General features: G+C 38.8%; 1 protein-coding gene across 2 annotated transcripts in view; it reads right to left on the minus strand.

The window, feature by feature from the left end:
• CLSTN2 (calsyntenin 2) overlaps positions 1 to 25,190 on the minus strand; it is a 693,894-nt gene that overhangs the window by 358,913 nt on the left and 309,791 nt on the right. For both annotated transcript variants that reach the window (XM_084640208.1, XM_084640207.1), the window contains one exon: positions 21,075 to 21,197. In XM_084640208.1, coding sequence (XP_084496334.1) covers positions 21,075 to 21,197 — 123 coding nt within the window. The remainder of the gene's footprint in view (positions 1 to 21,074; positions 21,198 to 25,190) is intronic.

Below are 25,190 nucleotides of genomic sequence, written 5' to 3' on the forward strand. Positions count from 1 at the left end.
TTTCATGCAGGTCCCCACATCTGTACCCTAGAGTTCAGAGTGGGGGAGGAACCTTGACAGCAGCCAACAAGGTCCTTGTCCTGACTGAGGTGTTTGGCTGCTATTGCAATATAATATTATTATTAAAATGATAGTTGATATAATTCTCTTCTAAAAGCTCACAGAGTATTATTTTGTCATAAAAGCAAGAAAAAGGGGAATATTTCAGCAGTCTTCAAATGAAGTGAAGTTGTCATTACTAGTCAGGAAAACAAAGTTTAAAATTTTTGCTATAATCGCTCTGACACTCTGGCGCCCGAATATTTACCACTATCATGTAATTAGGATACATATTGTACAAAGTATGCCTTGTGAGGTATCATTCTAAAACTCTTGATCTGTTAGACAGTACTATCTTGTTGCATTCTATGTACTATTGTCGTATGTGAAGTCATGAAGTTTGGCTATGTATGTGTTACTGAAATATGTTGTGAGGTTGAAAACACTCACAAGCAGCCTTTCAGGTACAACAGTAAAAAGGCCAAACAATGTTAACGGCTTGTGGAGGAAATGCACACAAGCACAAGGACTACCCCAAGAACTGTGTACAACAGAAACCTCTCAGAGATAGCACTACACAATGGGAACTGTTTGACCGAGATCACAGCAAAAGAGCTTTCCAGCAAGTGGGAAGAAGATATAAAAGGGGGACAATGACATCACTCTCCCTACAACAACATACCTGGAAACACCTGAGGGGCAAGGACTAAACTGTGGGAAGTGATGGTTCCAGTCTAGAGGGATTTTAAGCCTGTGTATGAAAACCTGGGAAAGCCAAGGCAACTTGTGCCTTAAGAATCTGCCAGCCTGTTTATCACTCAGGGTGAGAATTTGCTATTTTATATCCTATCTAGTGTGTTAAGCTCAGTTTGCAGTTTTGTTTATTTACTAAGGTAGTCTGCTTTGATCTGTTTGCTATCTTTATAATCACTTAAGAACTATCCTTTTGTAGTTAATAAACTTATTTTTGTTCTGTCTAAAACAAGTGTGTCTGGAAGTCATAACTGGAGGGGGAAGTTGTTGCAAATCTCTCTTCACATGGAGGGATAAGGCGAATTTTATGAACTTACGCTGTACAATTCCCTGTGCAGCGGAAGATGGTATAGTTTTGGCTTTACACTCCAGAGGGGGATGCATGCCTTAGCAACTCGGAGGTACCTTAGCTGAGCCTTCCCATGCAGAGCTGATCTCAGCATGTGTGTGTGAAGCTGCATCTGGGTGTGTCCCTGCCTGTATGTGTGCTGGTTAAGTGTGCAGCCTGAAACCTGAGGGAGGGCTTGGCTGGCTTGCCTCAGCAATACAGTTTAAAGGGTCAGGCAGGCTCAGAGGTACCCCAGTTCCAAGTGGCACCCCGGTGGAAACCTGTCACAATCGCCAACATTCTTTTATATTCAGGCACTATCTATAATAATAGTACAGTAAAATTCAATCTCAGCTAATCTAATCACATTTATTATTAGAACTCATTCAGAAAATTAAGTCTTCACATATTAAGGGTTATGGCAAATGAATGGTAACAACAAAAATAGGTTTTAGAGTATTAATGGCAGCAAACAAATGATACACAACTATATGCAAGTCCTCATTTTGAATGTTAATTTATTTATACAAAGTGATAGAAAATACTCTTTCTTATAGATCACACAATATGATATGACAATGTATTGGCTTCATGACAGCAGATGAGGGGAGTGGGCATTGGTTAGCAAATCTTTAAGAGAACTGGCCAAATCATGAATATAAAAATATGTGGACCAGGAGAGAGACAGTGGTCCAGTTTCCGGCCGACAAACCCTCAGTTAATTTTCATTCTAACTTTGGCAAGCAATTTCAGACTTAAACATTGTTGAATGCAAGTTGTAGTAGCACTGTTTTCTAATTCACAGGCTTTAACTTTTCCAAAATCAGTGTTCTGGGTTGAATTGTTATTTTCTTTTTTAGATAAGCTGTATAAAATAAGAATAATTTTTTTAAAAAAAGCTGATGAAATATAAGGAGCAAATAGTTAGCTCATCCATGTATTTTCTTTTAAAAAAGAGCAGTAATACAGCTGATATAAACAACACTGGGCTCTTCTGACTGAAACTGAAGAGCTTATTTTATTTAATTATAAAAGAGGGGGAAAAGCAGCAAATCCATAGTCAGAGCTCTAGAAAGGAGGCTGACAAGGTGTTTTTTACATTTGTCCTCCTGTCTCTATTTTCCCTGTCATCTCTACAGATGAAATAAATGAAGAAAACCTAGAGACAGCATATTGCAGTACAGAGATCAAAGCACCAATCCCATTTTATTTTTCAGTAAATTCTTTAAGCCTTAAAGAGATCACTCAGATTTAAAGGTAAATGTGGACAAATAGCAATTAACTTGAAATACACACGTGCGCTCTGTTTGAAATCCAAATCAATTTCCTTCAAAAGTCTTTCTTCCAACAGTTTCCACAGCAAAATTAAACAGGAAAATAAGTTCTGAGACAACAAAAAAAAAAAGCTTCCTGACAAAACAGCATTAAACTGTTCATTTAAAAATATTGGATTTTAATTAATTTAACGGCTATAAGTGCAAAAATTGTGGCTATCAAGATATTCTATGAAGACAGACAGCTGGAGTTTTTATAAACAACAATTGTCATACTACTATTTAATACATTCTTTCAAAAATACTGAAAGAACAGCAAATAAATGTATATATGCTGTCAAGGTTCACAAGGGACATATGGCCTTTCATGACTATTATGTGATTACAGTCACCACAGAGTAGCTATACAAGATAATAAAATCTGCCTCTGAACTACTGCCAAGGTGTTCTCTCAACACAAGTTTGGACATCTTGCCAAGAAGAGTTAACTAAAAGAACCAGTTTGCTCTTAACTGTCCAGATTGCACTTCCTCATTTAAAGTCTCTGCAGCCACATAAAAATAAAATAATTGACCTTAGGAACTGATATTCATACTTAATATCTGTGGTAAATCTCTATTTCTATGTATATTAAATATGGATACTGTTGGAAAACAGAAAAGAATGGTTTGCTTTAAAAAAATTAAGTTTTTTTTTAAATAGCATTAATCTTGAGAGAATATTATTTGCCTAAATCAGTTCAAAAAGCAATATACTTTTTGGATATTAGACTTATTCTATTTCCCCCCTTTTCTTTGTTTTGTGTAATAATAAATAAATACATTTTAGACTTTTTAAAAAAAATAATAGTTCCCCTATTTGCTAATCATCCATCCCCTGATCATTCCCCAAGAAACATTCCTGTGCCCTTCCCTATTTGTGTTTTCTTCTATTTCCATGTGACTGCGTTATTTTCACAGCCTCCTGTCCAGGTCCATATATCCCAAGCCAGTTGCATTTTCAGATAAATCACATAAATCACCCCAGCTCACTTTTCCTTCAGTAGCTTAGTTGGCAAGTTCCAAAATTCAGTGCTGAAATTAGCATCTAAAGGCATCATTCTATACACAAGAAGTGCTATTAATTTCTATGTGGGGAAAACCCCAACATTTGGGGGAAATAATATCCAATTTAGGGACAATCTGTGATCTCCTTACTTATCCAAGTAGCCCCATTGAGTTAAACTCCCATTTTGGCCCAGAGATTCTGCTTTTGTGTGCTTTGATATATTCCACAACGTATTAAATAATTCTGTCAGGCTTGATCACAAAAGCACATTGAGTCTGGGGCAAGCAGAGTAGCCAGAACTGTCTGCACTGTGGGGGCAAAGTCATTCAAAAAGGGAGAGGTGAATACAATTCAACAGCCTAATTTTCCATGGCTTTGTACCTTTTACCTTTACAATTCTACAAAATGATTGTAAAGTGAGTATAAAACATTACGGAAAGGTAGCATTTTACACCCACTTGTGCATTCACTAGGCAGTGAAGTGCAAAAATGCCAGGCAGTAGAAAACTAGAACTCAATAATTTAGGGAAAAAAGGATTCTGACTTTCCCCTTTCTTCCAAGACCTTGAGGGTTTTTTTGTCCTCTGCTGTATCTGAAAGGTTCAGTTCCCCCTCAAGCAGCTAAAACAAGGATCCTGTTGTACCAATAAAATAAAAAACCAGCAGGATCTTATTAAAGGGAAAAAGGCAAAATACCACATTTATTGTGAATACAGAAAGAATCATAGTAAGCAGTTAGTTATAGCTATAACATTCCATTCAATCTCATATTTATTCTCACATTCATTCATACAAACACACACACACACACACACACACACAGGTTCTGCAAGGTTGTTATCATAGTTACCAGCCTTAGAGTTGCTCATGCCAAGTCACTGGCCAGGTGGCCTGGACATGAGGAGGGAGCAGGGCCTTGTCAGATGCTCATCTGATGCTCCTGGAAGTTGGTTTGCAGAATCAGACCCCAAAGTTCTCACTTTTTAGAGTCTATTTTTATAGGAATTTCTTCCTATGGCAGTCTATGGGAATTGCTTCATCATGCTGTTGCTGAATCAATCAGCAGATAGCACATTCCTGACGGCTCCAAGATGTTATCTTGTTCTTTGGTTCTCCCATTCTTGAGGCTGTTGGGTGGATTCCAGTCTGCCCTCCGGGGGGGTCCTCTGGTTATTTCCACTTGACGCCTTCTTCAGCCGATGGACACTGGATTCTTAGGCTGGCACCTCCCTGATCATTCAGTTATCATCTACACCAAGCATCCATCCACATACATCCTCTATCTCTATTTTAATCACAATGGTTAATACAACAAAAGGGCGGGGAGTCTCTGGGTGCTGTTTCTGTTGTTAGAGTATTGCTTTGAGTCTCTCTCTCTGTGTGAATTGCTTTGAGAACAGACTCTGTCTTAGAATGTACTAACACAATTAGCAGCTTGCAAGTTTCACACATAGAGGGAGAGAAATAGTACCAAAAACCAAGAGACCTCTTAATTAGTAATACCCTGGAATTTAAACTCTGGGGAATCAAACTCATTTGTGATTTTAATACAGAACTTCTTTAATATGATCCAACAATCCTACCATGAAAACTAAGACCTACCTTCATCAAACACAGAAGGAAAAAGAACACAAGAATTTAGAAGCGGAATCTACCTTCCCAGTTTCCCCTGAGCAAATAGCAACTTATTGTTGTAAATGCCTGTTTTCTCTTCTCTTTTCCCCCTGCTGTTCTCAGTAGTATGGGCGTCAGAGTCAGACCTACTGCTGTAAAACTCCACTCCCAGACAACTCTTTGTACTCTCACCTGTACCTCAGTGACATCAATAACATCCACATCACTCAGACATCTTTCTGTGCAAAATGTGCAAGGAATGGAAAAAACTGGTGAAAAGTTTGAACTTTTCTCCCCCAAAGGAGTATTATGTTTTCGCTGCAAACAGTAAATTTACCTTCTTAGATTAAATCCACAATTACCATGAACCATTACAGCCTTAAATCAATGATGTTACCTATGCCTCTGTGCCATATTTCTAGCAAGAAAACCAAACCATGTCTGTTTCCCTGTACTTGTGATTGAATGCCAAGACCACACTTAGTTCTTGAATTGTAAAGACAAAGAATCAGCACAATCAAAAGATTAAGGGCGCCAAAAATGGTCATGACAATATTTCTTATGTGTTTTATGTTAACTGCAACCAGATTCCCACACAACTCCTGTCCCAAAGAGCTTACAATATAAACAGACAAGACAGACAAAGGATGGGAATCAAAACAGTGGGACAGAGACAAAATGGCTTAACAAGATCACACAAGTTAGTGGCGGAACTGAAAGAGAACCCAGGTTTCTTGACTCCCTGTCCAGTGTCCTAGCTATTCAACCAGGCTTTCTTCCCTACTCCAGCCCCTCCCACAGATAGTATATTTATGGGAGATATAGGAGTTTGCGTATTTTTTAAGCATCATTTGTTAGTCTGTAGCAAAGGGGGTGATGGCTTAAACAGGTTATTGAGAGAACATATTCCAGCCCAGGAGAATAATGCCTCTGAAGATATGAGTCAGGGGTGGGGGATGAATACAGGGAAGAGGATAGGATGGGAGGAGAGGCTGAGGTTCCTGACTAACAAATAAAATGTTTGTTCATTAACAGGTACAGACTATACCTCTTGCCAAAGATTATCAAGAAAACATAACTCAGTGACCCATTAATGCTTTATGTGAAAAATGGCTTTCATGCTCAGAAACCATTTGAGACAAATTACATTTATCTAAGCTGATTTGTGTTAACCTGAGTACTCCTCTTGTCATTTTTAATGTATTCTACTGACATTTTCCTATCATAATTGTCTTATTAATTTTATTTTTTAAAGCAAACTGAACAGGACTCTCTGAGAAGTGTCAATTTTGTTGCAATAAACTCATAAGTAGTGAAAATTTCAGATCATGTGCTGTTACTAATACTGCATGTTATTACAAATGATTTTTCAAAGTCATTGTTCCTCACTTAAGAACACAGCTAAAAAGGAGCACAGACACAAAGAAGTCTGTGTGATGAGGAAATGATCAAGTTATCAATCTTTCAGACATACAGGTGAAAATACAGAGATGGTTGGAGTTTTGCATGGACTGGTCTGATCCTGAAGTTCACCACCTATACACCCATCCCATTTTAGTCAGCTTTCCCACTATATTGTTCAAGTGTTGAGAGTAAAACCATGTCTACACTGGCATCTGGGTCTGAGCACCTGCTTAGCCTAGCATATTCCATGGTTCTTTGTGCTAAGATGCTCTAGGATTCTTTTCCAGTCAATAGCGTCAATTGTGGCAGAACATGTCTGCCCTTCGGGGGCAGGGGGGAACTGTAGGAATGCAATGTTGAACTGCAAGTACTTGAGTGATTTAGCTTGCATCTTCACTGCAAAAAGGATGAGTCAGATTGATGGATGATTCTTGATCACCACATGCTACAGAGAACCAAACCACCTTCCCCATTGCCCCATGCAGCAAGATAGAGCGCATGCAACGATATCACCCTGTTCATTTCTCATAAATTTTTCTGCTGGCCCTCCTTTAGACTTGCCGTCCTCTACCAACTTTTTATTATTCACTTGAAATCAATGAAATATCAGAACACACCTAGATCATCGACCAGCACAGAGCTACATTTCATTCTGCTTAGGTGTACCTGCTATGCTCTGAAGCAATCAAGCCCCAACTGATATTGTGCTTTTCAATGATCACCAAGAAATCTGATTGCAGAGTTCTTTTTATTACTTTTTATTATTCTTTTATTAATTATTTTCACAGGCTCACACACTTTTGGCAAGCACTTAGAGGAGAAGAAAGTGATCAGGAACAGTCAGCATGGATTCACCAAGGGCAAGTCATGCCTGACTAATCTAATTGCCTTCTATGATGAGATAACTGGCTCTGTGGATGAGGGGAGAGCAGTGGATGTGTTATTCCTTGACTTTAGCAAAGCTTGTGATACAGTCTCCCACAGTATTCTTGACAGCAAGTTAAAGAAGTATGGGCTGGATGAATGCACTATAAGGTGGACAGAATGCTGGCTAGATTGTCGGGCTCAGCGGGTAGTGATCAATGGCTCCATGTCTAGTTGGCAGCTGGTATCAAGTGGAGTGCCCCAAGGGTCGGTCCTGGGGCCAGTTTTGTTCAATATCTTCATTAATGATCTGGAGGATGGCGTGGACTGCACGCTCAGCAAATCTGCAGATGACACTAAACTGGGAGGAGTGGTAGATATCCTGGAGGGTAGGGATAGAATACAGAGGGATCTAGACAAATTAGAGGATTGGGCCAAAAGAAATCTTATGAGGTTCAACAAGGACAAGTGCAGAGTCCCATGCTCCACTACAGACTAAGGACCGAATGGATAGGCAGCAGTTCTGCAGAAAAGGACCTAGGGGTGACAGTGGACGAGAAGCTGGATATGAGTCATCAGTGTGCCCTTGTTGCCAAGAAGGCCAATGGCATTTTGGGATGTATAAGTAGGGGCATTGCCAGCAGATCGAGGGACGTGATCGTTCCCCTCTATTCGACACTGGTGAGGCCTCATCTGGAGTACTGTGTCCAGTTTTGGGCCCCACACTACAAGAAGGATGTGGAAAAATTGGAAAGAGTCCAGCGGAGGGCAACAAAAATGATTAGGGGACTGGAACACATGACTTATGAGGAGAGGCTGAGGGAACTGGGATTGTTTAGTCTGCAGAAGAGAAGAATGAGGGGGGATTTGATTGCTGTCTTCAACTACCTGAAAGGAGGTTACAAAGAGGATGGATCTAGACTGTTCTCAGTCGTAGCAGATGACAGAACAAGGAGTAATAGTCTCAAGTTGCAGTGGGGAAGGTTTAGGTTGGATATTAGGAAAAAATATTTCACCAGAAGGGTAGTGAAGCACTGGAATGCGTTACCTAGGGAGGTGGTGGAATCTCCTTCCTTAGAGGTTTTTAAGGTCAGGCTTGACAAAGCCCTGGCTGGGATGATTTAATTGGGGATTGGTCCTGCTTTGAGCGGGGGGTTGGACTAGATGACCTCCTGAGGTCCCTTCCAACCCTGAGATTCTATGATTCTATTTTAAGCACATCTGAATTCCTTCCATGCGCAAAATTCATACTGACTTCAAAGGGAGTTCCACACACAAAACTGGTCCCCATACTTTTCCATCACTAAGCATAGGGGCTTACTCAGGAAGCTATTTATTAGTAGTAGCTTGAGTTATGCTCTAAAATCAAGACATGATTACTACCATCCAATAGTAGCTCGAATCTTATCTAGACCTTGAGTTCGCAGACCTGATTTGTGCATAAACACCTTATTTGAGCGTGCAATTTTGTACATTAACAGTAGGACTTGAGAGTAAAGTTTAATAGTGCCTTAGAAAATACCATTATATAATGCTTCTAAAATCATGTGTTTAAAAGTACACACACAAAAAATCATAATGTGAGCTTCTGACATTTCCCTCTCAAACTTTTAGAATTTAAATTCTCTTAACAATAGATTATAACCAGAACTGTGGGTGATATGCTGGCCCCTTTGACATCAATGAGAGTTTTTCTCATTTATTCAAACTACAACCCACTCAAATTTTAGAGGGCTGGGATAAAATGAGCCAAGAAACCAAGTGTTCCTATCAATTATCATTTCTATTTTTGCCCATTTCTCCTTGTAGAATCAGTATCTGAACCTTGTACTAAGAATGCCTTCCAACACTTCCTATGTTAAACAATCACTTTAAAATGTCTCCTTGCTTTCCAGGGCAATTTTGTTCTGCCTTTGACATACACCTCAATTAGGTAAATTATTTTTGTGTACACGTGGAGGACATTTAAGGTGTTTTACTGCAAAGAAATATTGTAATACAGGCAATTCACTGAAATTAATAGTTTGATATTTCAAGTACAAATTCAGATACAGTTACTTTGTTCATAATGAGAAAATTATTTTTCCAACATGAACAGGATATCATAATTGGCTAATCCTGTTGTGTTGTGTCATTTTTTGCATCTATGTCCTTTGAAAAGGACATAACATGCACAATGTATGGAAATTACTACAATTCCATTATCTCTGAGCATTTAACACATTTGATTGAAGATTTAAAATCTTTTAAAATTGCCTAATTGCCTACTGCCCCTAAATAGGTCTTGCATTTTGGTTAGTAGGGCCATGTCCAAGCCTAAATTATTTTAACAAGTTTTCTGGAATTTACTGTACAAGATTAGTATTATCTGAAAATATCCATTTATTGATGGTTTTCACTTTATTTTCAAAAAATTCCATAAATACTTATAAACTGAGAACAAATAGTTGTGCTTCAAACCTGACCTTGGAAAGTCTGTAGCTTAAGTGTTGACTCATTTAGCAGGAATAGCTTGTTACTGGACTGATTCCCAGCTTTACATGTCAAAATCAAATTCACCTTCACTCTCACTGAGCACTAAAGCGAACCGTGTGGATATCAAACCTAATATGGAATCTCTAAAAAACTAAAAACACAGTAAATTAAAAATGTTAACCTTCTTCTATGTGAGCAAGCATAGAGTCTTAAAGAAAAAAAGGAACAAGTAATGACTCTTGTTTTTTTAGGTTCATATCTCTATCTCCAGTTATGGGAGTCTTGGTTGTACAAATGTATGATTGCTATAGGATTCTTCTGTTCTAATCACTATACTACACCATTGTTGATTCCCAGCCTTCCATTTTTCCATTTACCCTTGCTGAAGAAATTTAGATTATTGAGCAAATTCAGTAGCATCCACATGGCGCAAGGCTGATCACCCTGCACCTTTAAGTGGGGGGTGGGGGGAGGGCGGGGTGTTGGCTGGCTGGCTGCCCGAATGAAAGGATGAAAGTGCTTTATGGCTTGGGGGCAGGGGTGATGTGGGGCAGGGGTGAGAAATGAAAACTGCTGCAAAAGGGTCAGCATGGTCACTGACTCATCCCCTAGGAATGCAGGGTTTAAAAGAGGAAGCCCTGGGCCTGAAGCCTCCCTTTTACACAGAACAGTCTGAAGCAGGACCCACCTGCCCTCACCTTTATGTGGTACAATACCAGGTTTGGTCAAGACCTGCTGTGAGCATTATGCTAGCCGCTCCTTTTTAGGGAGACTGGGAAATAAGTTTTCCCTTACCACCATATTGGCTTGGATGCAGTTGGGGTTTTTTCACCTTTCCCACAGCAGGTTCAGGAAGGACTTTGTTCATGCATGGCATGATGGGTGGTAGGCCATATGTCTCAATTAATTATTTAAGTGTAAGGTGGATGTCCAGTGCAGGTACTCCATAGGAAAGGTATACAGTGACTGGATAAATGGTTTGGAAAAGGACTTAAAAAGAGGTGTTCGTTAAAGGAACGAATTGGGGGTGATTGTGGACTTCTATGATTGATATGGCAGGGAGCCAACCCCCCATTCTTTAAGCTCACCTTAACCCTCCTGTGAGGGGGTGAATGGAAAAGTCCTGGCAATAAATTTGCTGGAGAGACCTGGATGAAAGAAGAGGGGGAGCTGGTAAGAGTCCTGGGTAATTATGGTAAACATGGGGTTACCTGCACTGTATACTTTTATCTGCCGGGTAGTCCCAGACATCTAATTATAAAGTTGCAACCTGATTAAACCCATGTCAAATGTCTCCTGTTCTTCTTTCGGTATAGCCAGACAACTCCCCATTTTCAATGAAGCTGCACAAGACTGACATAATGCAGAATCTTGAGCCACAAATGGAGCATGACAACAATTCCTAAGTGTGTTACCAACAGAGATGAATGGCTTTGGTCCATGCATGGATCAAGTCCCATCTTACTGTTGCATGGCTTCTGAACAGCTCACAAATTCCATGACAAGATTGCCCAAAGATTCCATGATGACAAGATCACAAATGCCATAGGTCAAATGCAAAAAAGTATTGCAAATTAGACCTCCAAATCCTGTTTCTGTATTAGTTTGTGGCTTAATACTAGCAAGTATTATTCTATATTAGTTTCCTGTATAAAACTTTTATTTGTAAAAAACTAACTCAAATAGAATGATTTCAACTTCACATAGTAACACTTCTGTTTTTAAAAAGTGCAAAAGAATAATATAGGTGGAAGTGAATACATGAAATGATATTTTACTAGAGCAGTTTTTTTAAGCTGATTGTTGTACAACTCACTGAGTATTTAAACCAATTATACACACAGCTGACCCTCACACTAATGAATTTACTCATTCCTTTTTTTTTCTTGTAATACTAAAAGCACAAGAACATTTCATTCCTATGCATTGCACTGCATTATACAAGCAGTTGTATTCATTTAGCAGCATTCCCTAAACAGGAGATATCATTACAGATTAAGTTAAAGGGACACACTGTCATACAGCTTAGACCCAACATTTGGGTTTTGCTCGAACAAGTTTTTATGAAACCTAATATTAATAAAAAACATGATGTTTTAAATTTTACTTTTAAACTGAAAAGTTTTCACAGGGAATGTTTAATCTCACCATATTTTGCAACCCAAAAACTGTAGCATTATGTTGGCGCACAAGAACCAGAAAGTGACTAACTTATGGCATCTTGTTATTGTCAAAGATGAGCAAACACAGTGAAAAATAAAACAATATTTTTTAAAAAAAATTGTAGTTTGTATCATCTAAGCTATTATTAATAACATCAATACATTTGTTTTTTAATAAATACAATGTCTAACATGGTATTATTCCTTTGAGTGAAAGTTAATGTACAAGGCTGATTGCATAACATCCAAAAAGTTCCTTCATATCATGAGTAAAGGTAGACAAGAGCCTTTAAATCAATCACCAACCTATTAACTTCCTTACTTCTTCAAATAATTTGACATTTTAAGGTAAAATACACTGCACTCCACTATTATCATTACTTAGCGTTATCCTTTAGAATACAAGAAGCATCTCACACTTATTTTCACAGCACAGGATCTAGAAATGTAAGTCTAAATTCCTTCATGACCACTCAAGTTCTACACTAGACACAGACCACTGGGCAACAACTAAAAGGCTTGTGAGAACACAATCTGAGTGGGTTGAACCTTTTAGACTTAAAGCAAAGTCATTAAAATATCCTATTTTTGACTACTGCCATGGCAACTAAAAAGACAGTTAAACTCAGCAGGCAAGGAGAGATTCACAAGCTAGCCAACAGAGGTCACTATAAGAGAGAGATTGCTAGATTTCTCTGTTTCTGGAGCCTAAGCATCTCCTGTCACGCCTAACCTTACTGCATGGAAAACAGTAGCCTTGAGGTCATTCCTAATCCTGTATCTTCTGCAGCTGATTGTACTACTGCCAAATCTTCAGGGCACTTTTATTCTCCATGGGCTGTGTTCCCCGTCAAGAGCATCGTATTTTGGATTTTAAGGGCTACACTGAGGCTATGTCTATACTTGCAAAGTTTTTGCGGTGTCAATTTCACTGGTGATAGGGAACTGGTGAAAGAAAAGCGCTGGTTTGTGTTCTCACTTACTTCCACAGGCGTCACATCGCGTTCACATTTGCAGCACTTCCATCACTGATGAGAGCAGCGCACTGAGGGCAGCTATCCCACAGTGCAGCTCTCTCCATTTTGAGGATAGGTCTTCGAGTGGGGGAGGGGGTGATCATGGGGCATCCTGGGTCCCTGCACAGCCTCCTCTCCCCAAACACTGATCAGCTTCAGTAGCTCAGCATTGCTCCAAGCAGGGGATTGTTTGCTCCATGGAGCAGCCATTGTCACCTGGTCAGATAAGTGAGCACTTGCCAAGAAAACATGAAGGGAAGTTTCAAAGTTCCCAAGGCTTTACAGGGGGAGGAGTGGACGTCTGTTTACCTGGCATCAGTGCAGCTGGCCAGAGTGGTCACCTAGGCACCGTGAGATATCCTCCAGAGGCTAAAAGCTGTGTAAACAAGAAGAACGTGTCTTAACTTGCACATCACCGCAAAAGTATCACCGGTAAGAACGGTATGCCTCTCATGGAGGTGGGTTTCTGTTTGTGGTGAAACTTCTGAGTTTCACTGCAAAAAGTCACTGGCAAATGTAGATGCTCCCGTGGTTTTTGCTTGAAAAGGGACTTTTTGCCCTTTAAATGGCAAGTGTAGACATGTCCTAAATTATGCTGTACCAATTATGCTATACTAAAAACTTCTAAAATAAAAGCTATTCAGCAGGTGATTCGTTACAAACACCTCCAAGACTTAATTTAAGGTTCAAACTTTTGGTCATGCTTTACTATAAGGTTAAAATATTTAAAACCAATATATTCTGAGCCCCATATATCTGACAGCATGTTTTATGCCTTACTGCCAGTGAAAGGTAAAAAGAGATTATTCAGAATCTCAATTTGAAGACATCCACATTTAACATCCCACATTTTTCAGGTTAAGAATTAAAAAAAAAAAAATTGTGCTCTGTTACTGCTGAGCTCTGTTTACCAGTTGATAAACCACCACTACCAGGAATGGTACACTTTTTGAAAGTCTGTAAACATCTTAGGAGGGTCCTACAGAAAAATGGAGTTTTGTGTCCAAGCTCTGGATCAAGTGGGCTACTACAGCTGGATTTGTCAGGGTACACTTGGGCATAAGAATTCTCCTATTAACTGTGAAAATGTCAATGATTTGCTTGAGAGGGTGAAAGTGTATGTGAGTGATCAAACAACCGTACATTTTTATTTCATTGTCTACCTTTCCTTTTCAGTGGTCCGGGTCAGATGGTAAAGTCAGTCAGAGATTAGGATTTCATTTGCAAAGGAAGTCTGATTTGCAAGCCGTGAACTATATAGCACTACTTAGGTGAAGACATGCACACATGGATCACATGTGTGTGTGGTGCCAAGAGGGCAAGCATCTGAGAACCAAAATGACCATTTTTAAACAGGTGACCTGAAAACCTATTGATAAAGCCAGAGAAATTTCAGAGTTAATGGCCCTGATTCACTACAGCATTCCTCCAATTTTACCTCGGTGTAACATCAAGTTCAGTGGAAGCCCACCAGCAGAAAAACGTAGTAATAAATCAGACTCTACATTCTGAATGCTTCAAGGAAAAGAAGAACATTCCCCACTATCCTGTTCTAAATGTTATCTTTTTCTTCTTCAGTTCTGCAATAGCTAGAAACACAACACACAGCCAAGCTCCTACTCAGTACAACACTCCAGCATTCTCTTCGGTGGGGACATGATGCTCAGCAGTAAATTCTGCTGGAAAATGCAGCTAAACTATAAGGATTAAAAAAGGCTTCCTCCCCTTACTTCCTATCCTTTCAAAAACAAACAAAACAAACAACACCCCCTCAAAAATATTGCACAGTTTTGTAAGTTTTTTTTAAAAAATTATCTAGATAAGTTACTGTCATATTGATTCAGTTGAGCTCTCCATATCGGCAGCTAGAGTGACTCTGTGCTATGACTAACCTTACTGCTAGAAAACCTGATCCCTGAGGTCATCCCAGATCAGGTGTCTTGTGTGCAGCAGCTGATTGTGTTCTACTGCCAATCCTCAGGCCAATGCAACTCTAATTTGGAACTATGTGTTTTTTGGGAAGAACTCAAAGGTTTTCCTTGAAGGCATGTCATTATCGTATTTTTTGGGAGGGGTGGGGAGGGGGGTGTTAAATTTTTTTTAAAAAGAAAAAATTAACCAAGGTGGGGGGGGCGGTGGACAATAACCTACCCTGAGATGACAGTTCATGTCTCCATATAGATTCAAAGATGGTGTGATAACATTAGCACAATGCATACTGTGGAGGGAAAGAAATCACAGCAGGCTGTAACCAGAGAGCCACAGAAGTTAATGTTTAAGAGCTTGGTTGTGCCTGAGACACACAGTTATTCTTGAAGCTTCCAGGCACAGGTATGCATTAGGAGCATTCTCAGTGTATGTTTGTTAGGGTACAGTATTACCAGACACAAGTATGCAAAAAAGATTAGTTGGACTCCAAAAATTATATGATTTGACTTAAAATCATCCTGAGATTTTTTTTTTAAAACAATACATTTGGGATCTTTTAATTTTCCTTCTTGCACCTAAGCCTTTAGTAGTCACATTTTCAAGCTTTTTTATCCCACAGTCATGAGGGCCACAAATGTTCTTTCTGTGAAAATAAAAAAACAATATTCTCACATGGGAATTGGGGCTTTAAGAAAATCCCCAAATATTGCAAGGCTTGTGATAAAATCATGAGAATTGGCAACTCTGAATAGTATCCATGATCTATCCCCATCCCATCACAGAGGCCCATCTTAGTAACATCACTTCTAGGCACCAGCTTTTACCACCACCCAATGCTGAAAGAAAGGAGAGATTTTCAGAATACTGCAAACATATGGTGACCACACCATAAGAAAAATCACATGCAGTTCAGAGTCTATGTATTAATAGAAGGAGTTAATGTCATGAATAAAACTTTCGCCTTATTGTTCTCAAAAGAGAAAAAGAAACAGATGCCAGGAACAACATTAAAGTTCCCAAGAAAGGAGGCAGAAATCCCAGCGGAAGTAAAGACTATGCCACTGCTGATGTTTAAAAAGCTAGAAAGTCTGAATATGGACAGAACTCCATAGCCAGATATTTATGACCAATGAATAGAAAGTTGTTCTTCATAGCACTAATCCCAAATTAAATAGCCAATGTGTTAATAACAGCTTAGCTCTACAGTTGTGTGCTTTCCTGCAGAGAAGCAGGAGACAAGTTCTTTGCTGTGCCCCACAGAAAGCATAGCCCAGAGCAGATGGAGGAACAGCAGTGCTTAAAGCCACCTTTGTGCCACTCAGCTTTTGGCTAGCAGGGACCAATGTGTCCCTGTAGAAGTCAGAGCTGATCTAATTTACAGCAGCCTGATCCATGCTCCTCTGCATCCTCAAGTAAGCCAATAATCCCATAGTGCTCAGTGTGATAGAACCCCTTCCTCCACCTCATCCCCTCTTCCAGGGGCTGTACGACAGCCCTACACTGCACCTGCACTGAAGTTTTCTGCCCTAGCTGAATCTGGCATATTTACAGCCATTAAGCACCACTGGACTTGCTCTGATCTCTGAACCTGCTCTCACACAGGCTCCAGTGTAAGTGAGCTCCTAAAGGCTGCTCTAACTTACACTGCCTGCATATGTTTCCCAAAGAATCAGACCCTAGTGAAAACTGGTAAAGCAGATCTGTGCCCATCCCGCCTTACCATGATCTGCCCCCTTGTCCAATGGAATGTGTCAGAAGTGGGGGACTGGCATAGGAGTTGGCTTCACCAACCTGATGCCCACTGAGACCTCCTCCCCCACCAGGGGAATTCTCAGGTGGGCAGTGCAAATGGGTTGGAGAAAAAAGAGTGAGAATCTGGCCCATTTACATACATAGAAGAAACTCTGAAAATTGTAGAAAGCAAAAATGGAAAAATTCCAAAAGGAAAAAGGGCTTTGCTTCCTAAACCAGTTTGATGGGATAGGTATGAAACCCTCTGAGGAAACCCAACTACTTAAAAGCAAGGAAGTGAGTAGTGAAGGGCACCATAACACTTACATAGCTCATGAAATACAATGTTGGGGGGGGTGTTTTGTTTTGTAAATATAAAAGTAACTAGAGATGTATGGGATTTATGCCAGCCAGAATTCCAAAAAGCAAGGAAGATGTACCCGTAACTAGCATCCATACATGCACCCTATATATACACACACACATATTCATATATAAATACATATCTGCACACACACTTTTAAAAGAATAAATGCTTAGCTCTTAAAAGCTATTTGAAAACTGATGCATTAGAATGAACTACGTGAAAGCTAGTGCAACAGCTATGGCCCTGATTCAGGAAAGCATTTAAGCACATGTTTAATTTTAGCAATGCTTCTAGGATACCGAAGTGCAGCACAGAGTCAATCTCCTGAATTGGGATGCTTTCCTGAATCTGGACTATATGATCTTAGAGCTTTTGAAGAAAATATCCCAGAAAACTACAAAATTTACAAGTGGGCTACAGCAATAGGGAAAGATACTGGAATGGAATCAAATGGAATGTAGGACCTCAAAATCTCTAATCTGATTGAAGCCAGAAGGATAATTTCACAAATGGGAAATTCCATACCTAACACATCTTTTTAAAAAGCCATAAACATAATTTAACTGGACTTCAGGAAATCTTTTGATATGCTCACATAAATACAATAAATCTATAAAGGTAATTGTAAGAAATGAGGCAAGCTATTTAGGCGGATACAGGCCTGATTTGTGAATGGCAACAGTTTGTTCGTAAGTGAGCAGTGGACTGCCACAAGGATCAATACCAGGATAGATCTAACTCATTTATTTACATCAGTGGAGGAGTTAGAAGTATTTTGCACTCAGATTAGCACACAGTTGGTTCACAACTAAATCAATAAAAAAGGAGGAGCGTGATGTAATTGAAAATAGATTTGAGGTGTAACAACTGTAGGTAAGTGGTTTCTGCAAATAATTGTAGAAAAAGGCAAGGGCAAATGAACAAATATATTAAATTAAAACTTAGTATTAATATTTGTACAGTGCAAAACACTGGATAGGAGAAGCATATAGGGATAGTGATGGATAATACGCTAAAAACTTCAGTACAGTGCTCAGTAGTATTTGCTTACTGTATACTTTCAATTTGCACCTTTCAAAATTCACTCTAGGCTCTTGTACAAAATGCAAATTATAAAATAAAATTCAAAATGACACAATGTCAAACTCCCCATTCATCTTCCTCTCATTATACTCACAGATGAGCCAACAGGCTGTGTAACACACTATGAAGATCAGATGATTTAAACTCTGTTTAGCCAATGTTTTGAGGAAAACGTTTTGGATGAAGAGAACTCTAGAGTCAATTCCATTAACTATTGGAAATGCCCTGCCACCATCCTACAGTCTCACAAGACGGGCAAATAAACCAAACAAACTTCTGGGATATTAAAGCAGAAACTTTCTAGATAAGCGTAAGGAAATTTCTCTGTCATGATATACAGAACCAGTGAAACTGGATTCAGAATATCACATAAGGTTAGTTGTTTGGGTTTGCTTTTTGTTATGGAATTGGAGACAAAGTGAATGCTAGCAACCAATACAGGGAATTAAATATTTTGGTTATTCAAACTTCTACGGAATCTAGGCTCTTATTCTTTGAAAGTAAAAGAAAAATTAAGAGTACAGCTCAATAAGAAATGTAGAGTTTTGGATAGACTAGAAAGCAGCTCTGTTACAAGGCTATTTGAGCTAGTGCCAAATATTATACAATATTAACTGGGCATGAACTTAGAAGTGAAACTGGCAAGGTATTGGCACAAAAACCTGCATATTGTTTTCCTCATGTTCACCTCTTATATAACACATCAAATATATTACATGCAATAGATACAAAATGAAAGAAGACAAACAAGTTAAATGAATGAATACATTAAAGCCATTTTTAAAAATCAACATAAACAACCAGTACTCCTGAGCAACTTTATCAAAACAAATAAGTCTGTCTGTTTGATAGAGAAAGATTTCAAATCCAATCTTCCAGAGGACAGTCATAAATGGCATAAAACCAAACAAACCATAAGCATTAAGGAATTAAACTAAATATCAGTCATCAAGGAGTTAATAACATATAAATGAGAAGAGTACGTGTGACTAATATTTCTACCTTATTTCAAAGAGGAGTTAGGTAAGTGAAGAAAATATAAAGCAGGTAAACCAACCTTAAGGGGAATCTTGGGCTCTTTCCATTCTAAAACACCTTCTATTCCTAAATAACTTTACAAGTAGATGGTGAAAGATGTGTTTTTCAATTAATGCAATTGCACATTGGACTGTATTATCACTTTTAAATGTATGACGAGAAGAATTAATTGCACATCTGTGAAAAGATATCTAATTTTGCAGAGGAAGGTAATATCACACAAAATGAGTGATGCTCATACCACACACAAGTAACTGTTAATCATGTAGGGTATATTTTCCTGGTTTTTAAGGAGTCGTTGACAAATTCGTAAAAATACAAGTTTCAGAGTAGCAGCCGTGTTAGTCTGTATTCGCAAAAAGAAAAGGAGTACTTGTGGCACCTTAGAGACTAACCAATTTATTTGAGCATAAGCTTTCGTGAGCAGCTTATGCTCAAATAAACTGGTTAGTCACGCCACAAGTACTCCTTTTCTTTTTGTAAAAATACAAGTTGCTTGTTTAGAACAAAACATTCTTGTGATCAAAAAATTGGCACTTCAATCACAGCTAATTAGTCCTAAAAGCATCTTTGTAGGACAAATTCCCTGAGTCTTATTACAGCAAGTATCTCCTAAGGAGAGGCAGCCTCAAAGAAGCAAACTAATTTCCTAATTCTACAAAGAGATCCATCTTAGCATAAGAGTCCATCCACATGAATCACTTTGCAAGCATTGGTTCCCAATCTGTGTCCTAGGGACCATATGCTAGCAGCCTATGGAGGTCTGGCTGGTCAGGTGGTACTGGATCTCTCTAATATCATGTAGCAGCTGAAAATAAAGACAGCTGAGATGGATTACATTTTTATACTTCATTTCCTATAATTGCCAATTGCTATATGGTTGCTTAAGTGACAAGAGAGAATATGTGCAATTGTGGATGAGAGGGGTTCAAGACAACCTCTCTATTAAAATGGGATTCACACTGTGAAAATATTTGAGAATCCCCATTTTGCAGGAGCAGAGCATAAAGTATCATAACAGCACAGTCATGGGGGGAAATGGTTTATTGTGACTGAAGGTACTGTCACATCGGAGGTCAAGGATTGAGAGTTGTTATTTAACTGAACATGGACCTATACTTCAGGATAATGCTTGCCCATGTGCACCCAGGCTAAAACACTGGAAAACAGCTCAATCTCATGTACAGTGCATGCATTTTTAATAAGCGCATCTTTTAATGATCTCTATACCACCATTATTTCTTATTATTCTTCCATCTTTTTGCAAGTTTTTTTATTTTTTTTAATGCAACAACCACTTTAGCTCTTTTGCACTTCAAGGAGCTTATCTGTTATTTTTCTGCTCCAGTAGCTCATAATGTGACAGACTAAGTGTACGGGGAAAAAGACTTTATATGGGAAAAATCCTCAATATTGCATAATCTATCATAAAGCAATCTTATCAGAAATCTTCATTAAATTTCCTGTCTTGGTTCAGACTGTTATGAAGTACTAGCATTATTACATAATATGGAAGTGTCTTTGAATACTACTTACATAGTTTACTGCACAGCTGGTTTTTAACTACCTACCAGTAAAATAGCTTAGTTATATAGAATTTGTTTAGGCAAACAGAATGGTAATTAATATTATCAAACCAAGATTCCTCATATATCACCCGTTTTTATTAAAAAAGCCCAATGTTAGCAGCACAAGCTTACTACAATGCACATGTATAGTCTCTCCTGCCTCCACAACAAATCAGCAGACACATTCATTCTGAAACATCTCATTTCAAGGTTTATAGGCCCAATATCCAAATCCAATAGACGGACAATAGAACCTTTGATGGTATTAGTATCACTTAGATGATACTATCATTGTGCTGCACACAATCTGCTTGCAGCTGTTCTCTAGTAAGTTATCATGCCTTAAGCAAACACAAGTTATATTGTTTGTGTATCTTCCTACCTGCAAAGGGAACAGGAGCATCCTTATCCAAAGCAACAAGAGGAGGATCCAAAATGACAGTATCGTTGTTTTCAGTAATGACTCCGTGATAGGAAGTTTCTATCCATGGCTTGTGTTTGTTCACTAGAAAACAAAATAAAGAATGTATTTAACTCATTTGATACATTTCTTATCCTCAGCCTGCTCACTTAATATATTTTTAAAAGGAAACAGTACTGTAGTATGTCACTCATTATAATATTAACACTATTAATACATGACCACTTTATGTCATACAACCCATGCACTGTAGATATCATATCCAGTTTACCAGTGAGGAAATAAAACAACTAGGAACACAATAGTCCAGATTTTCAGTTGAGCACAGCTCCAATTTAGGTATGAAGAAAAATAGCAAGATTTTCTATACAGCACATTGGGTGCTGAGTCCTGTTGAAACCCTGGCTGTACCTGACACAATGAGAACTCCTGGATGCTAAGTACATCCAGTCAAAGATTTTCTGATGGAACAGTTTTTCCGGTTGGAAAATGCTGATTTGATAGAATCTAAAACGTTCCATGGGAACGTGTCAATTCTGTTAAACCTTCCAATGGAAACTAGGAAGGCAGCAACCCACAACTAGCCTCGGTGCCTAGATTTATTTGAAAATTCCTTTTTGTGGGCAATTTTAAAGATTTTTCAGACTTCACTCACACTCAGACCAAAACACAAATATTGAAGTTTTTATTACAACAAAATTTCTTTTTTCAACCAGTTCTAGCACTTTTGAAAATCTGCCCCTCATTTAGATGGCTCCGTGGGTGCAGAGGTCTTTCTGAACATTTGGGCCCCAACTATTATTAAGCATTTCACATTCCGATCCCACTGGAAGCTTATGACTAAGTGGGAAGACAACATGAAGTACCTGACTTGGGAGTCAGAAGGTTTACCTAACTGAACATGCATCTACCACACACTTTCTTCTCCGCTATTTGGTATAAAGAAAATAATGATCATTCACTTTTGCTTTTTAATATATAAAAGAAGTGTTACTAATAACGTTTGTCTACAAACAGTATTTAGCCTCCTAAACCAAAATCTGAATGTTCTGTTTTGGGAGCTTCTACAGAAGAATTCCAGTGGAACTCAACTAAATTAATAACTATTAGAAGATATTTCCCAAGCAACAAGTAACAACACATTTCATCTTTGGACTTTGCAAGTTCTGATACCAGTTACTTTTCGCACATGTTATTTGTGTACCAGATATTAGTGAGGACATCTGGTGGGCTAACGGAATTGCCTTCAACCAAAATCTAGGGTTGACTTGTAAAGCAAATGCAAATAGGACCAAATGGGATCATTTACAATAAATCTACCGCCAAAAAAAAAAAAATCCCTAATTTTACAAATAAAAGGTCCTAAATGCCTTGTCCTATGGTAAAACACACAGGCAGGAAAAAGTGCCTGGGGAGGTTGCCCTAATACATTTCCTTCAAATCAAGAGAGTGAGTTTTAGACACCTGTACTCAGTGTTACATTGAATAGGTGCTGGTCCACAAAACGTATAGGGTACAGAAGAGGCCTGGGGCACCCATGCCTCCACACCAGCTTTGGGGTCTGGCTGGCACAATGAACCATTTCCAGGGCTTCCTCACATCCCCATAAAAGATTATCTCAAAATGTGAAAGGGGAGGGGAGGAGCGATGGGACACACTATGATATGCAATTAGATTATGATCACCTAACCCCCTGGACCAGTCTACTTTTCACCCACCACTTGTCACCTCCCTCCACATGGATCCACATTCTGACAGATAACTTCAGGGGTGCCAGAAACAGAGCCGAAGAGGCAGTTAACCCCCATCCCCATGCCTCTTCCAAGCAAGGGTACATTCAAGCTCTAAGGATGATATGAGCAGGTTAGCAATCCTTAGAGTATTAAAAATAAGCTGTCAACAGTCCACTTCTTGAAAACATTATGGTCTGCTAAAGATTGTTCCCGCTGACATATTCATTAGAAAGGCTTCATGGTTACAACCTCATTCTTCATTGTTTTTGATGTATTAACTTAAAATTTTGTTTTGTTCCATTAGAAAAATAATATGCCTTACTACTTTAAAGTCAACAATGTCACACAAAATGGAATGAGTTTGTGAGCACTGCTTCTTAGTTAATGTATCATCAATGTTTTAAAAATAAGCCTTTCCACTAGAACTGTGAAAATAATGGAATTTTTTTATCACTAACAATTTGGAAGAGTCAAAAAACCAAAACAAAACCAAAACAAAAAGAAAACAAAAACCTTCAGGTCAAAACATTTAGTTCAACCCAAGACAAAACATTTTAACTGAGTTTTATATATAGAATTAAGGTAGTTTTAAAACAAAGTCAATCAAAGAATCAAAAAACTTTTGAAAATGCTAAAACAAAAAAAAATATTTTTTTGAGATTTTTTTTTTTTACTTAAACAATTTGGTTAAATTAATTTTAATTCACAAAATGTTCTGGTGACACTGATGAAAAAAGCAGATTCAAAAATTTTTTTCGCCAAAAATTTTTTTGCCCATCTCTACTTTCCACCTTGGTTGGGTGCAAGACTGCAAATAGCCTTGCAGGTACAAAACCATAATCATTCACAATGTGCCAATTTGTAGAGTAGTATGTTTTCCTTTACAATGTTTGATTACACAGTTTGAAACTGAAGGACCAATTGATTCAGATCCCTTTCTACCTCAATGTCTGCAACCCAGACGCAACTCATAAAATGCAAAATTAATTGTGTGGGTAGCCTGGCTCCTTGGAATTAGACTGGTTAGTTGACTTGACCAAAAATGGGATGAAGGCCAAGAGGCCAGTAGGGGTTACAATGTGAGAGGTAAGAGTTTTATTATATGTGTACCACCCATTTGGACTCCAAAATGTATGATATTGGAATTATACTGTATTTTTATCTGAATTTGTGATTTCAACAATTTCCATCCCACCATCAACCTCAGCCTGGTCCAGTCCACACAAGAGATCCACTTCCTGGGCACTACAGTGCTAATAAACAATGGTCACATAAACACCACCCTATACCGGAAACCTACTGACCGCTATTCCTACCTACATGCCTCCAGCTTTCACCCTGACCACACCACACGATCCATCGTCTACAGCCAAGCTCTGCGATACAACCGCATTTGCTCCAACCCCTCAGACAGAGACAAACACCTACAAGATCTCTATCAAGCAGTCTTACAACTACAATACCCACGTGCGGAAGTGAAGAAACAGATTGATGGAGCCAGAAGAGTTCCCAGAAGTCACCTACTACAGAATAGGCCTAACAAAGAAAATAACAGAACGCCACTAGCCGTCACCTTCAGCCCCCAACTAAAACCCCTCCAACGCATTATTAAGGATCTACAACCTATCCTGAAGGATGACCCAACACTCTCACAAATCTTGGGAGACAGGCAAGTCCTTGCCTACAGACAGCCCCCCAACCTGAAGCAAATACTCACCAGCAACCACAGACCACACAACAGAACCACTAACCCAGGAACCTATCCTTGCAACAAAGCCTGTTGCCAACTGTGCCCACATATCTATTCAGGGGACACCATCATAGGGCCTAATAACATTAGCCACACTATCAGAGGCTCGTTCACCTGCACATCCACCAATGTGATATATGCCATCATGTGCCAGCAATGCCCCTCTGCCATGTACATTGGTCAAACTGGACAGTCTCTACGTAAAAGAATAAATGGACACAAATCAGATGTCAAGAATTATAACATTCATAAACCAGTCGGAGAACACTTCAATCTCTCTGGTCACGCGATTACAGACATGAAAGTTGTAATATAGCAACAAAAAGCTTCAAATCCAGACTCCAGCGAGAAACTGTTGAATTGGAATTCATTTGCAAATTGGATACAATTAACTTAGGCTTGAATAGAGACTGGGAGTGGCTAAGTCATTATGCAAAGTAACCTATTTCCCCTTGTTTTTTCCTATCCCCCCCCCCCCCTCAGACGTTCTTGTTAAACCCTGGATTTGTGCTGGAAATGGCCCACCTTGATTATCATACACATTGTAAGGAGAGTGGTCACTTTAGATAAGCTATTACCAGCGGGAGAGTGGGG

Source organism: Lepidochelys olivacea (genome assembly GCF_965140295.1).
Source record: "Lepidochelys olivacea isolate rLepOli2 genome assembly, chromosome: 9".
NCBI classification, from domain to species: domain Eukaryota; kingdom Metazoa; phylum Chordata; order Testudines; family Cheloniidae; genus Lepidochelys; species Lepidochelys olivacea.